Source organism: Neolamprologus brichardi, chromosome 19 (genome assembly GCF_056152115.1).
Source record: "Neolamprologus brichardi isolate AB-2024 chromosome 19, ASM5615211v1, whole genome shotgun sequence".
NCBI classification, from domain to species: Eukaryota; Metazoa; Chordata; class Actinopteri; order Cichliformes; family Cichlidae; genus Neolamprologus; species Neolamprologus brichardi.
This window is the reverse complement of record NC_142122.1, coordinates 4,383,357-4,398,967: the sequence shown is the minus strand read 5'-3', so window position 1 is coordinate 4,398,967 and position 15,611 is coordinate 4,383,357. Positions and strand designations below refer to the sequence as shown.

The 15,611-nt window shown below is 38.8% G+C and overlaps 1 protein-coding gene across 1 annotated transcript; it reads left to right on the top strand.

Annotated features, from left to right (window-relative positions):
* The first annotated feature begins 13 nt into the window (after positions 1–13).
* Positions 14–10,849, top strand: eif4eb (eukaryotic translation initiation factor 4eb). Its single transcript, XM_087832673.1, has 7 exons — positions 14–102; positions 900–1,003; positions 4,999–5,094; positions 5,209–5,272; positions 6,741–6,854; positions 9,872–10,011; positions 10,101–10,849. Exons 1-7 carry the CDS (start codon positions 85–87, stop codon positions 10,213–10,215), a joined length of 651 nt encoding a protein of 216 aa, XP_087688799.1. The 5' UTR covers positions 14–84; the 3' UTR covers positions 10,216–10,849.
* Positions 10,850–15,611: the final 4,762 nt, after the last annotated feature.

Sequence of the window (15,611 nt, the reverse complement as noted above, 5' to 3'; positions counted from 1 at the left end):
TGCACGGCGCATGTCCGCAGCGGGACCGTCACGTTGCATAGTTCGGTCCAATCAACAGAAACTTTCCTAACAGAGAATTGTAAGATGGCGACCGCCGAACCGGTGAGTACTTTCTGTAAAGAACACATGAAAACATATGAGGGTATTTTCGCTTCGATTACAGGGCGGTGTCGGCCGTAAACTTCACGTACAACTCTTAACGTTAGCCCGTAAATGCTTAATGAGCGTTGTTGGGGCCGCACGTGTTGTTTTGAGTACTTCAAGTTTGTCTTGGGTGCCACGAGCGAGGCGTAAAACAGGAATGCTTGTGTGTGGAAATCTCCCAACTTTCAAGGCTGACGTTACTGCTACCAGTCGAGGGAAGCACATTAACTGTCACCTGAAAACCAGTCACTTTTAGTGACGGACAGTGCGCAGCAGTGAAGTGAACCTCCAAGAAATATGTGTTTATTAGAGGCACGTGAAATCATACCTTATATCCGAGGAGGACTTTATGTAAATAAAAATCCAGCTGTCAGAATGGTTCGACACATGACCTCTGCGGTCCGCCGTTAGCAGTGCTGTAAGCTGAGGTAAATGATGTAGAAGCACAGAGGGGACTCCTTATTTGTATTATCGTTAATATTAGTTAGTCTTTGTCTCGCATCATAGTGAAATGTGTTCCAGATGTTGGTAATGGATTCCGTAAACATCTGCTTCCGTCACGGAATTTAAGTCGATCTAAGTTTCGTTTTAGGCTAAAATATCAGTTTCTTTAAAAAAAAAAAGGGACTTCTACTAGTGGAAACAAGTAAACAAGAGGAAAAACCAGAACTCAAACATGTTGTTTTCAGTTTTATTGTATTTATACAATAAATAAAATACCTTCTATTAGTGTTGAGCCTCCATCTATTTTTTAGGAAACTAACCCAAGTCCTTCCCAGCCTGATGAAGATGGAGCTGAGCAGACCGGACAGGAGATTGTGAGCCCAGAGGCCTACATCAAACACCCGCTCCAGAACAGGTAGAGACCGCAGGTTTATGTGAACCGACCCAAAGTTTTCCTTCAAGCAAGTCATGAAACTTTTGGTAACACCTCAGGACGCTTATTTGATGAGCTGTTCTACAGCGTTATTTAAATTAACTTTAATTTCAGTGGTTACCAGTACATGAAACCTGCATGTTTATATATTAAAAAAAGAAAACCTGTTGAATGACCCCAAAAAAGATTTCTGAAAACGTCTTAAAAACTCCCACAGTCTCAAAATTTCTTTATCTTTCCAGATAAAAACTAAAGATCAGAATTACTCGTTTAAATTATTTTATGCCAACAGTTGCTTTACTGTTATTTCTGGCAAAACAAACAAAAAAATACTGTGTGTTGCACGTGTTATCACATTATTGAATAGTAATTAATAGTATGGCTTGTCTGTTAAGGCCCAAATAATATATATATAATTGTCGCCTCACTTCCTATTACCAAATCGTGTCCAGTGTGTGTGAGTCGTCTGTGTGATGTGTTTCTAGGCCTGTAAATCAGTGCTGCTTATCAGCTGAAGTCAAAAAGTCTGATAGTTTGTTCGCCTCCTTGCTTTGCATAACTGTTGAGGACTGTTATTAAAGTTTAAAATTGTATAATAAAGCCTTAGTTACTATTTTTAGAATAGCAATTAGGCAGGCTTTGCTTTAATTCAACAGGATTAAAGTAATTTTTGTCTAAGTGGCTTGAAAATTGTGCTTTGGAGGCAAAACAAAACAAAAGCATTTCAGTTGCCATTCACATAGGACATGCCAGCATCTTATCACGGTCAGTAAGAGCGACCGCTTGCAGATGTGTGTGGGAGTGGATAAATGTCAAGATGAAAAGTGCATCAAACTCCAGAGGAAATCCTGGCGACCTGTGTCAGACTCATGTTTGATCACAACGCTCAGTTCAAGAACTGAATGACCGTTTCTCCTCATGGCCGAAGCAGCCGCTCATGCAGAAGTGAAAGAGAGACATGAATTGACCACTCACTGAAAACAATGAGTGCTGTGTTTACGGGAGGAAGAGGAGCCATTTACACAATTTGTCTGCACGATAGAAACATAAATAGAAGAACAAATACAAATGTGTTTTGTTTCCAAGGTAGATTTTGATGAGTTAAAGCAAATTTTAACTTGATTGAAGACAGTGTCTAACAGACTTGGCAGTCATAAAATGTCATAAATACACATTTAATAATTAAAATATGAAGTTATCTCAAATGTGTTTTTGATGGATCCTCAGTGTTTTCATTGATATCGCACAGCTAGAACTTCCAGATCCCACTCAACCTCCACCAAACACACACAATTAGATAATGCAGTGGAAGCGCATCATTAAATCATTGTTTGTCATTTACTTTCATGCTGAGTTTATATGTACAAAAAATGGTAACAGCAGGACAGTCAGATACATGAGCTGATGTAACAGTGCTTAGGCTGGGGATCAGTTTTGGCCCAGCAGGCTGGAAGGGCTGCAGTACACTCGTGGAAAATCTCACAGAAACCTCCGTCTTTAAAAAAAAAGGCGAGATCAAACTGTAAAGCACCTTTTCGGATTTTCTCCATTTAATTATTAAATGGTAAAAGGACTGGCTTATGTATCACATTTTTACTCCAAGTGAGACCTCAAAGCAGTGATTTATGCTATGCCTGTCAGCGTGTTCTAACGATCACACTCATACACACACTGATGGATGGATCAGGGTAATTTGTGCTTCAGTATCTTTCCCAAGAAACACTTTGACATGCAGACTGGAGGAGCTGGGGATCAGTCTAGTATGAAACAGTTAAAACATCCAGCGTACAAGCGCCGGACATTAAATTGATGCTGCTTTGCTGATTAAAGTGATATATCCCATGATATTGATGCTCAAAGTTCTTTATTTAAAGAAAAAATGAAATAAAAATGTGAGATTTTGGCTTTAGATTGTGACACTTTGAGTGGGTGTAAATTATTTACAGATTTTTAACAGAGCTTAAGTTTGTGTTTTTCCATCTCTGAAAATTTAATGTGCGCAGCTCATGTAGGAATTCTAAAGGATCAAAAGACTGGGAAAAGTTAGGTGACTTAAAATGCCAGATTTCACCCCACCACCATAGACTTACTTTGTATGACTTCACTGGATAGTTGGGGTGGGGGGAAAAATCGATACTGTGTAGCATCGTGATATTTTGTTTGCTAATAATGTTTCGATACAGGGACAGCAGAAATCGATATTTTGTTACAAAAAACGTTTTTTGTGCTCTGACTTCAGAGCATGTTGATCCTTTTTCTGAGCAAGAATCCTGACATTCCTTCACTGTCCAAATGTGTTTAACTTTTTATTGGCAGCAATAAACATGACAGTTTACTTATTTTAATTTAAGACATGTTTTATTTTAATTAAGTTTAAAACTTTTTTATTTAATGTAAAATTATATTTTGTTTTAATTTACTTTCAAATTCTTCAGTTGCTGAAGGGGCTGCATAGTTTTCATAAACTGCATAGTTCAGAATAGCTATAATTGTACCAGATGGTTGTGTTCAGTTAAGTTGGACTAGACTGTAATACAAACCGTTCAGTTTGTCAACAATAAAACTGAAATGAGAGAAAGACTGAGTGTGAGACTTTGATATTAGATAAAATGAATATTGATAAAGTTTACCTTTATGTACAGAATCTGAATATCGCAAAATATTTCACAAAATTGCAATAATATCGTATCGTGCGTTAAGTATTGTGATAATATCGTATCGTGGGATGTATGATTCCCACCTCTACTGGATAGTTGTTAAAGTTACCGTACCAAGAAAACCAGCTGAGTCTGATGGGGTTGTGGGCTCCCACAGCCAGTTGTCTCAGTCTCAGAACAAGATTATTCATATTCTTATTATATTAATAAACACATTTGGACTTTTGTTGTGCGTTTCATCACAAGTTTGGTCTTAAATTACCTCCTAACCTGTAGACATGTGATAAATACACAGTATGTGACAGTAAATATAATTGATTGATTGCATTTTCTTAATTAAAATCTGGATGATTCATTGATAAAATGGAAAAACTCATATATATATAGTGTTTTATTAAATTGTACCCGTATCCATGTATTTATGCATGCAGAGCGTCAGATTCAAGCCTTTTTTATTTCCCCACAGTAAGACTGTGATTGTCTGTGATGGCGTGGTGACCTGTCCAGTGGGGTTCAGTGTTTTTCCTCTCAATCCATACTTGGAAAGTATCCAAGTACCTTCTGTGCTGAATACAAATAAGCTGTGAATGAATATTTTATGCATATTTAAATTCCACAAGGGTCTTTATGTCCAAAAGGGTCAAATATAAAAGCCAAACTCGACTGAGATCCAGTCAGCTAAAAGAAAAGTTGGCTCCTAAACACTTTAGTGGTGTCTCACAGCTCATTTTGATGAGACGGTAAATGCTAATGGCTAAATATCCCAAAATACTGACAGTGGCATAAAGCATCTGAAACGGATTAATGTTATTTGTATTGACAGTGATGTGCGTCTCTCAGTTTTCTTAACTCCCACATTGTTTTCAGGGTCAAAGGGTGATTGAGCCTGTTGAAGTCCATGAGAGGGATTGTGTAACGTATGTGGCCTTAGATCATGGCCTATAACTAAACATCCAAATGTCTGATAAACAGGTTCACTAGAAAAATTCACACGACGTTCTAACTGCTCATCAAACACTCTGCTCTGTGGATTTAGTACAGCTGGAGATATTTGGCTTATTATTCAGGCTCATATTTGGACTGTGTGAGTCTATCTGCTTTAATTCTTTATTAGTTTCATTTTTTTTGCCAGCCTGTTGCTGAATTATTAGAGAGTTTAGTGTTGAGCATTTGGGACAAGCATTATCTGCATCTCGTGCATCCATACGTTGCTCATTTGCCCAGAAGTTCTGTTTGCCTTTGTTTACATTGTGTGTGTGTGTGTGTAATAATGGGCCTATTATATTTATGCAAATTTTTGTTTTCTGCTTAAAACAACAGATGGTCTCTGTGGTTCTTCAAGAATGACAAGAGCAAAACATGGCAGGCCAACCTGCGACTCATCTCTAAATTTGACACAGTTGAAGATTTCTGGGCGTAAGGAACAATAAATGTTCTGTGCTCTCACTGAGAAACAAGCTGTGAGATACCCTGACTATATAATATGTTGTGAAATATGATTTTATTAATGCTTTTCTGTCTTTATTTCAGTCTCTACAACCATATCCAGTTGTCAAGCAACCTAATGTCAGGCTGTGATTACTCACTTTTCAAGGTATGTTTGATTCGTTTACCTTTTCTGGACAAAAGCAGTGAGTGTTGACTTTAAATGCACATACATTTAATTAAATTGGGGTTTTTAGTGACCTTTGCTTGTCTTCTTTAACAGTCTATATTTTAAGTAAAAGTCTTCCAATATTCTCAAAGTTACATGTAAAAAAAAAAAACTACATAGCATCTTTTTAAGCTGGTCTTTACATAGATATGAGATATGGCATTTGTGCTAGTTTTAGTTGTTTTGAGATACTAAATAAGCAAATAAAAGGCCCGAGGCCTCTTCCACATTTGAAGTACAAGAATAGAGATCAGTTAAATGTTTTAAACCGATATCCTATTATTATTTTAGACATTGTAAAACAATATCAGGTACTCCTGTACTGAAGTTGACTGCTTTGAGGGTCTGTCCCACAGCCCACATCATACCCCTCAAGGCAGTGGTAGTCCAAACACTGAACAGAAACAAATAAAGCTTCTGCAAACAGAACAATACCTGCCTGAACTGCCAAGACAAGAGTTCCAGTAAAAGCAGCAGCATCATTGCTGGAGGGAAGGGAAACAAGAAGAAGCCAGCTCACAGCCAGGAGAGAGAGGATGAGTTAAAGTGGAAAAAAAGAGTACTGGACTCAAGCCTTTATGTAGGCAAGGCAAGTTTATTTGTATAGCACAATTCAACAACAAGGTGATTCAAAGTGCTTTACAGAGACATTAGAAACAAAAAAAATAAAAAGCATGATTTAAAATTGATTTAAACAAGCAAACAAACTAACTAATTAACAAACAAACAAAACAGTATATAAAATCAAAACAGATAAAATCAGAACAGTAGATAAAATCAGTAGTTAAAATGTAAGTTTTGAAATTTAAGCTTAAGTGCAGATTTGGTGCTTTATTCAAATGCAGCTGAGAACAGGTGAGTCTTCAACCTGGATTTAAATAAACTGAGTGTTTCAGCTGATCTGAGGCTTTCTGGGAGTTTGTTCCAGATATAAGGAGCATAAAAGCTGAATGCAGCTTCTCCGTGTCTGGTTCTGACTCTGGGAACTGATAAAAGACCGGATCCAGATGACCTGAGGGATCTGGAAGGTTCATACTGGGTCAGGAGGTCACTGATGTATTTTGGTCCTAAACCATTCAGAGCTTTATAGACCAGCATCAGAACTTTAAAGTCTATAGTCTATGTAGGATCACACCAGTGATTATCAGCCATCATCTGTACAAATTTACATTAAGGAAATCTTCTTGGAAATAAAAACGTCTCTGGAAATAAGTTGAAGGTGAATCTTTAAGAAAAAGGTGTTTCAGCACTCGCTGCATACACGCTGACTTTTGATATCTTTTCGTTTATCCGTCGCAAACATATAATGCCTAACTGTGGGATAGATACATTGCTTGCAGCCAACGTTGAAACCTCGTTCTTAGAGGCTGCTCGGGATGTGTGCTGACAATTTGAACTATCGCTGCAGGATGGCATTGAACCCATGTGGGAGGATGAGAGGAACAAGCGTGGCGGGCGCTGGCTAGTTACACTCAACAAGCAGCAGAGGAGATTAGACCTGGACCGCTACTGGCTGGAAACTGTAGGTTTGACTGTGCTTGTGCTCTTCATCCCATTGCTTAAACCAGTGACAATAATAATCATTTCTCTAACGTCTCCCCAAAGCAGTACATTTATTACATGCTGGCAGCCATAATTAGTTACACCATGTTATCATTACACTTGTTGCCTGCAGAAAGGGGTGATTACAACCAAGCGTATCTTTCAGAGCTGAACCGAGCCGCAGCTCAGATTGATTTCATGTTCTTGGCAGCAAATGTGCGATTGCTGTGAGTGCGTGTTGAGCTGCAGGTTTGAGATCACAACCTGGTCAAATGAGAGCAATTGAAAATTGGTTTGCTTGCTTGGTGCTAACAGCGAGCGATGCTCAGCACAGATGCAGGAAAGAAAAACATTTTCACAAGATATAAGAAATATCACCGGGATGTTGGAACACTTCTTCTGTGTTGAATTAATACATATGGCCACCTGGGGCAGCAGTGAGCGCTACAATCAGCCAACCAATCAGCAAGTTACCAAATATTATTTCTAGGCAGGTTTTTAAATGCGATAACTCGAGAACAAGGTGACATATAGTCTTAAAATTCATACAATAGATGCAACTACTAAAAATGTTGGTGAATTTGAATGTCAGTGATGTTGACCTGGAGGTTGAGGTGACTAAGATTCAAATCTCAAGGTCAACATCAGATAATCTTGTGACTTCAATAACTTAAGAAGGGCGTCGCCTACGTGTAAAAGTTCACGAGTTTAAATCTCAACGAGAACCAGGCAGCATTTTAAATCTCGCCTGATGAATGGCTACTGCCTACATGGCGCTGTTGGCAGTGCAGAGCTGATTCTTCCTTGGTGCCATTTCAGCAGGTTTTAAGATCTAATCTTGCATAGCTCCACAAAATATAAAGTTTGGGGTAATTTCAGTGGGAAGCCAGTTGCAGCACACAGCAGTAGCAGCATTTTTTGCAGTAGCCCCGCACAGCCACATATTTAAACTGTTTCATCATTCAGCCTGCCTTCTTTTGGTTACCAAGTCCGTGCCTGCTTTTTGGCCATAGCACCCCTGTAGGTTGTAGATGGACCACTGGCTCTGCATCTGTGGGAAGAGCGTAGTAGAGCCATCTCAGACCTGGCTCCCACACAATCGCTCGTGGTTAGCAGCAAATGTGTTTTACAAGAATATTCTCCTTTAGTCATTAAATTTGACAGGATCCTGTTATATATCATACAGGCCTGGATCAGGGCCATCGGAGATCCTAATTCAATTATATTGATACTCATAGACAAAGACTAAGTCTTTTTTTTTGGGGGGGGGGGGGGGAGTTGGTATGGTACTTGCGCCAATTGACCTGGTGGCTTTTATTGTGTTACGCGTTGAAACAAGAGAAAATTCTTACAGATTCTAACAAAACCAGAAATATTTATATAGAACAGTGAACCCCTGGTGGACCCTGAAGGTACTGCATGTGGACTGTGAGAGCTCATTTACTATATATATATATATTTCTTTCTGTTTTTTATTTACTTTTTAAGATAAAAATATTTAAATACTAGTTTTAAAATTAACATTCTTTGTATCTTTTAATTATTTTTTTTTTTGCAGTTTAAATCCTGTAGGATATATTTATATATATATATACCAGTGGTTCTCATAATTTTCACAATAAGTACCACCTCATAAAATATATGGCTCTTAATGTAGTATAGGCTGTTTATTTTAACTGTCATAAACAGGATGTGACAAGTGATTAAAAATAACAACTGTACTGCATTAAAACATCCACAGCAGGTGGGATATCCAATCTTTAAGTGATGATATGATGAAACCTGCTTCTGGGTCCAAACTACTCTGAGTTTATTAAGGCTGTTATGTTTTTAACATGTTTTAAAGCTTTGTGTCTTGTTCTATTTAATCTCAACAAGCCCCTGAAAATAAGTCAGTGATCACTGTCGGCCTGTCTCGGTTTTTATCATCACTATTCATTTTAAAGCTCGGTTTTTAAAACCTTACGATGTCACTAAACCCCAGTCATGCAGCAGTATATTAATGACAAACCTCGTATTGTGGATGGATTATCTCAGTCGTTCTCCTGACTGAAGTTTGGTCCGTTTACATCAATACGTCAAGTTAACTGTTATTGAGTGGAAAAAAAGTTAGCGTTCATCCTCCAGCTTCACTTTGTTTATGTTATGCTAACCATAGCTGTGTAGCTAGCCACCACGTAGCACATCGTTATATACCAGCTAGCCAAACTTCACTAACCCTACAAACATCACTGCTGTTTAGTTTTCTGGCTTCATTTATGTCGGAAGTGATAGCAGAGCTGTACGTTTGAATTTTTCAGAAATCCCTCAATCAGAACATGGTATATTATTTAATCTTAAAAAAAATCTTTGAAGACTTCCCACGTATCACTAGAGGGAGCCCACGTGCCACCAGTGGTACACATCCCACAGTTTGAGAACCACTGATATATAGGATAGGATTCACTTACAGTATATAGGGTGAATCAGTGGGTTATTCACATTACGATTTTATTTAATAGGATAAAAACAATTTCTTCTTCCAAAGCTGGAAGAACTCAACTCAGGTAAAAGTAAATTCTTACTAAATTTCTTCCTGTTCTGACCTGCCATTGATCCTGAACTTTACTGAAGTGAATCATCAGAAGATCGGTTAATGAAAAAACACCAAGAACCCTTTAATGTTCTGCTCGTGTGATGATCAGTCTGAAGATATCGAAGGTGTCAGAACAAAATGTGTTCAGATGCTGCTGAAATATCACACTGGGATTAAGTAGTAACTTTAGAAATAATAATGTCAGCGTAAAATGCCACCAAATACTATGTCGTGTCACTGATTTTGAAAAAGCAGAAATCCTTAAAAATGTCAGCTCCCCAGCAATGAATACGACAAGCCTCAACGACCTCACTGCCTTTTCTCTTTTCGCAAAGAATGAGGATTTCAAGTTGCTGTCAAAATAAAGATGTGATTCATTATGTCAAGACAACAACTTTTCTTCCTCCGCATCGTCTCACCAGCTGCTGTGCTTAGTCGGAGAGGCCTTTGACGACTACAGCGACGATGTCTGCGGAGCCGTGGTCAACGTCCGCACAAAAGGGGATAAAATAGCCGTCTGGACGTCAGACTACGAGAACCGCGAAGCTGTAACGCACATAGGGTGAGGCAGATCAGATCGCGGTCTGTTTAAGTATTCTAAGCACTGAAAGCCTCCTCAGCCTCTTACGTTGTCATTTGGTATTTCAACAGGAGAGTTTACAAGGAACGCTTGGGGCTTCCCGTGAAGATGACTATTGGTTACCAGTCTCATGCAGACACCGCTACCAAAAGCGGTTCAACCACCAAGAACAAATTTGTTGTTTGAGAAAGCCCTTATGTGCCTCTTTTCATTATCTTGTCTTATTTTGTTGTTGGTGCACATGTTTACTTTGCTGCAAAAGACTCTGCGGAATGCAATCTGGAAGGAAATAAAGAGTTCATGCCAAATGTTGCCATAACCTGCCCAGGAACTTATACCACAGGAAAAAAGAAATGCAATGGAAAACAGATGAATGCAAAAACTTCCACAAACACTAATAATGAGAGGTATTAATAGTGGATGTCATTTAGAGTGCTTCATTTTGTACTAAACAAAATCGTTCTGATTTTATATTTTTATTTTGCGAATGGCAGGGAATCAGAAAATGTATATTTCTCACCCGTTTTACAGCATCGTTGGTTTGGCTGTAATCCTTATTGACATTAAACTCTTTTAATTTATTATATTAATTTGCTTGCATATTATTAGAATGTTAGACCTTCGTTTTATGCTTCTTTTTTTTTTTGCCTTGAGCCATTGCACGTAATCAACCTTTTTAAAGTGTTTCATGACATATATTCATTTGAGTGTTAATATAATTAAAACATTGGTTTTGCAATTATTAACTGTTAAATTGTGGATTTATTTTGTTGCTTCCTGTAAGTGGTACATTCCTTGTTATAAACGCTTTACTAATTGACTTGTGGTGGTGCTCTATTGATGGACACTGACTTTTTCAAGTTGACTTATCAGCAGTGACGGGCAGAGCAGCCGTGAAGTAAAAAGACTAATGTAGATATGATTATACTTAAGAAAAGAGCACTTGGTGTGAAATCTGGCTCTGCCTCGTTTTAAGATCCCTTAAAATGTCAGTAAAAAACACTTGTGAGAGAAAAGATTAGTGTGGGAAACGCGGCGTCAGTCCATTGCCACCAGAGCAGCTTTCAAATGTCACTTCGTCGTGACAAATATCATCACGTTCTCGGTGTTCTTCTAATAAACCAGCAGGCGACGCTTCTACACAGATCCTTCTTGATCTGATGAAGCTTTAAGTGGCTCTTTAATGAGGTCTCTGCTGCAGTTCTGCTGGTAACCTTTAAAGCACAGCTGTTTATTCATGTAAGATCCTTTACAAGCATGCACTTACATGATAAACACCATAAGTAAAACATGTAATAATGTATTCTGTTTAGAGCAGATGCTTCAAAATATCTCGAATCAGTAATTAGTCTGCACCAGTGCAGCAAAATGCCACAGTAACCTGGCAGATTTTTGTACTTTTAACTAATATGTAAGATTTCTATGCTAATAAAATGTTAAATAACTTAAAAAAATCCGATGCAGCAATAAAAAAAAAACATTTCTATTGTAAAGATGATACACAAGCACAGTAAACGACCTTGGGGCAGATTCGAGCGATTAAATCTTTCAAAGAATAAATGAATAACAGAATTAACAGGTAGTTAGAATAAAAAAAATGTCTGAAATGTGCTTCAACTGGCAAATTTGGGAGGAAAAAATAAAGACAAAGGTTAAAACTTGTAACATAATTGAAGGGCCTTAAGTGTCATCGATCAACAGGACTGTAAGGTCTAATAAGTCTTTGGAAATCCATTCCAACAGACCGAGTCTTAATGTGTTCTGCAAAAGCTGAAATCACTAAGAATTGATCAACCTTTTAACACTGCATCGAGGCCATTCGTTTTAAAAAAAATCTAAGAAACATCTTCCTAATTCCCTTTTGTCAAATTCAGATTTGCAGTGTCTCAGAGGTGCCTTAATGGAGGAGCTGCACAGAGGGGATTAAACAGGAGATAATGGATTTCAGTCCGTCTGCAGTGCTGTGTGGAGTCTGCACTGAAGCTTTTAAACACAACTGCCATTAGTTGCTTATCAGCTGCAGTATAGCAGCTATAGAAAGCATTCAGACATCTTCACATGCTGAAGAGGTTTATTGTGTTGTACATTTCATTACTTTTTTCAAGTAACGAATAAAGTAAGGGATTACTATTGCAAAAACGGTAATTAGATTACCGTTACTTTCCCGTAGGAACGCTGCGTTACTGCGTTACTAAATCCGTGATTTTTTTGCTAGAATGTCTCATGACAGTGACGTAAGCAAGTGCGACGTTTGTGACAACAGCTGTGTGCAGATCAACAATGGATCATATATCGAGTGCAGAGAGAGTATGAGCGTGCAGCGTTTAAAGCGTGGAAGTACTGACCTTACTTTGAGTTTGATTCCATAAAAAGTGACAAAAACATTAGTGTCCGTTGTGCGTGGGAAGAAAACTTCTTTTTACAGCGAAAAAAAACCCGAGTGCGCTATGATGTAATGGGAAACTCACAGAGAAACTCGCGGATTCTTCCACTGACCGCGGCACACCTGCACCAGGGTAAACCTCCGCCTACCCCACTCCTGCTTTACAGGTGAAAATAGAGCAAAAGGACCGCTAGTCTTTGACTTTATTTATTTTCTGCTGTGTTTTACTTGCGTCTATTTGAAAGACTGAGTGTAAACACACACAAAAAAATTATTTTATGTGCTGGAATGTGCAGAAAATAGGTTTAAATGTTAAACATTAAATAATAAATAAATATTAAATATTAAACAAATTTCTTCCAGTCAGAGAATGTTGCATATAATTAAATTTTTGCTTGATGCATAAAGTTAAAAGATTAAAACTAATAAAACAAGTTTTAAAAAGAGACTTTTCCATTTGATTACATTTTGTATGATGGATTATGTAGAAAAAGTAGAATTGGGCTGAAAGATCTATCACTTTATCACCTATTCAGGTTGTAAATCGTGTTTTTACAAAGTATCTAAGTATCTAAGTAATTAATTACTTTTGAAAATAAGTAATCAGTAAATTAATGGGAATACTTTTTGGGGGAAGTAATCAGTGATTAGTTACTGATTACTTTTTTCAAGTAACTTGACCAACACTGGCTCTGAATTCTTTAAATACCGTCTCCCAAATCCCAAAAGTCCAACTTGGCTGTCATTTGCGTTTTGCTAAAAGTGGCTTCTGTCTAGCTGCTCTGACATAAAGTGATGAATTGAATGAAATGGTTTTCTTTCCAGCCCGTTTTCACATCCCCGCTGAGGACTTCTGAAGCTCGGTGAGTGACTTGTTCACCTTTCTGACCAAAGCCGCTCTTGTAAATTGCTTAATTTAGCCAGCTGCAGGAGGTCTGGTGGCTCCAAATTTCTTCAATTTCACAGGTTTTGTGGTAACAGTGCTCTTGGGAAAACCTTTAAAAGGATTTAACCCCCCCCCCCCCCCCCCCCCCCCGTGAGCTATGGCTCACCCCGTTTTTGCCTACAGAGACTTGGATTTCATGGCTTTAATTTGTCCTGGCATACAGTGTGAGTTGTGGGACATTCACAGGTGTGTGCCCATCTCTGTCCAATCGGTTTAGTTTGACACAGCTTCAGTCATGTTCTACACTCATCCCAACGATAGTTTGGTTTTTTGACATCATGAACATAGACAAATATAACACTTTTATTCTTTCTGTAGCAAATTGTAATAAAAGCAAGCCTGTAAACACGAGGCTACTGACATGGTCACTTTATTAAACGGGGTTACGGACTAACGCTGGCACCAATGAATGCAATCAATGTAGCAAATTGAATCGAGCATAATTTTCTCAGTCTCCAGTCTGCTGTAGGGCCCGCCGGGCCTTCCTGTTTCCCAATCAGCGGCACTTATCCAAATCCCAAAGCCTCCAATGTGAGACAAGGGTCATGTCAGTCAGACAGAAGATGTAGTCCAGGCAGGGCAATGTGAAATGAAGGCTGAAATGAGCAGATTTCAAAAAGGACAAAGCGATTTTGGAGCCAAAAAGAGCAAAGAGCCAAAACATTAAATATTGTTACTGTGGAATTTTCACCTAGCTGGTTTGTTTTACTGCGGCTCTGAGTATTCCACGTATGCTGCGACTGCTGGCAGGTTTTAATAGGTAATCATTTCACTGCTGTCCATCACTTTACACTGGAGGGAGCTGCAGCCCCATTTAACTTTAAATTGGTGTTTATAAGGCCAGTAGGCAGTGCAGGCAAGGATTTGTTTACAGCCCTAAGTCTACATTGTTTTAGCCTTCATCTTTAAAGGCAGTGGTTTAGGAGCTTACCGTCGTGTGGATCGCACTGCTGTCAGTCTGGGTGTTTCCTATCTCAGGCTTTGATGGCTGCAGCTCAATTCATAGGAAAAAAGAAATTAAGTTTGGCGCAACAGGAGCTGAAAGAGGCATTGTGTTTGTGCAGAGGTGAAGAGGAAGTTTCAAAGAATGAGCAAAAGCAGAAAACATGAAAACACAACTTTTTCATCTGTTTGCGAGACTGAGAGTAAAAGCTCTCACGAGTAGACTCTCATAGTGGCTTAAACGCAGTGCGCAGAAACAAATGCCGTCCATAAGACTGAGCATTTAACATCAAAGAATTGTATGTTGCCAGAAGCTATAATTAGGACATAATACTGTGTAATACCCCACAGCTAAAGGATTCAAGGAAAAGCCATTTGTGAAGCTCAACTATTTATCAGCTTTCCATTCTCTAGACGGCTGATCAGTTTTCCCAAGGGCCCATTCAAGTCCCTCATTTATCTTCATGTATTGTAAGGATCAATGGCGGGATTTGTTAACCCAGATTAAATGAATGAAGGGGGTAATCAGACAGGCAGTTAGCCCACTTTGTGTGATCGAAAACACTTAGATTAAATTGAAATCCCAGGCGCATATATTTAAAATATATGCACACCATCACAGAAGCACACAGGACACAGCCGTGCAGTGTAAAGCAGTTATTGCATTGCATCGTGAGGCATTTAGTATCGATCCAAATAACTCCCTGTGCACCTATTTGAGACCGAGTCCTGACAGCCCACTCAGAAGAAACAGCATATTATTTCCATGTTAGCTTCACTTTGCTGGCGCTGAATGCGCTGGAGGATTGATTTGAACATTTCATTGATCACCTTTACGACACAGGGCTCAAGAGCAATTTTCCTTAACTTTCAAATATGAGATCCCGAGGCCTGAGGATGCTTACTGGTGCTCTGAGGAAACAGTGGGAAAATGTCCAAGATTTTCCAAACGTGGCCTGCCAGCAGGTCTTAAGGTGGGCTGGAATGGCGTTCTGCCACCTTCAATCTGACAGGTGGTTAGATACAATGCAGGCCCTCACAGCTGATGTCATTCGGACAGTCAAGTCACCACATGGTCCCGCCTGCACACTCGCTTTTCTCTTCTTATTCTTCTCACGCCTGCAGATGTCAATATATTTGCTTGCGCTGCGCTTCAGCAGACGAATTCTACAGGGTGGCTTCTTTCAAGTAGCGGCTAATTTCAAAAGCAGTGTTTCAAACAGCTCAATATACACTCACTGGCTATTTCAAGGGGGTTGGACCCCCTTTTGCGTTCAGAACCGCTTTAATTTTTCATGTCATGGATTCAAC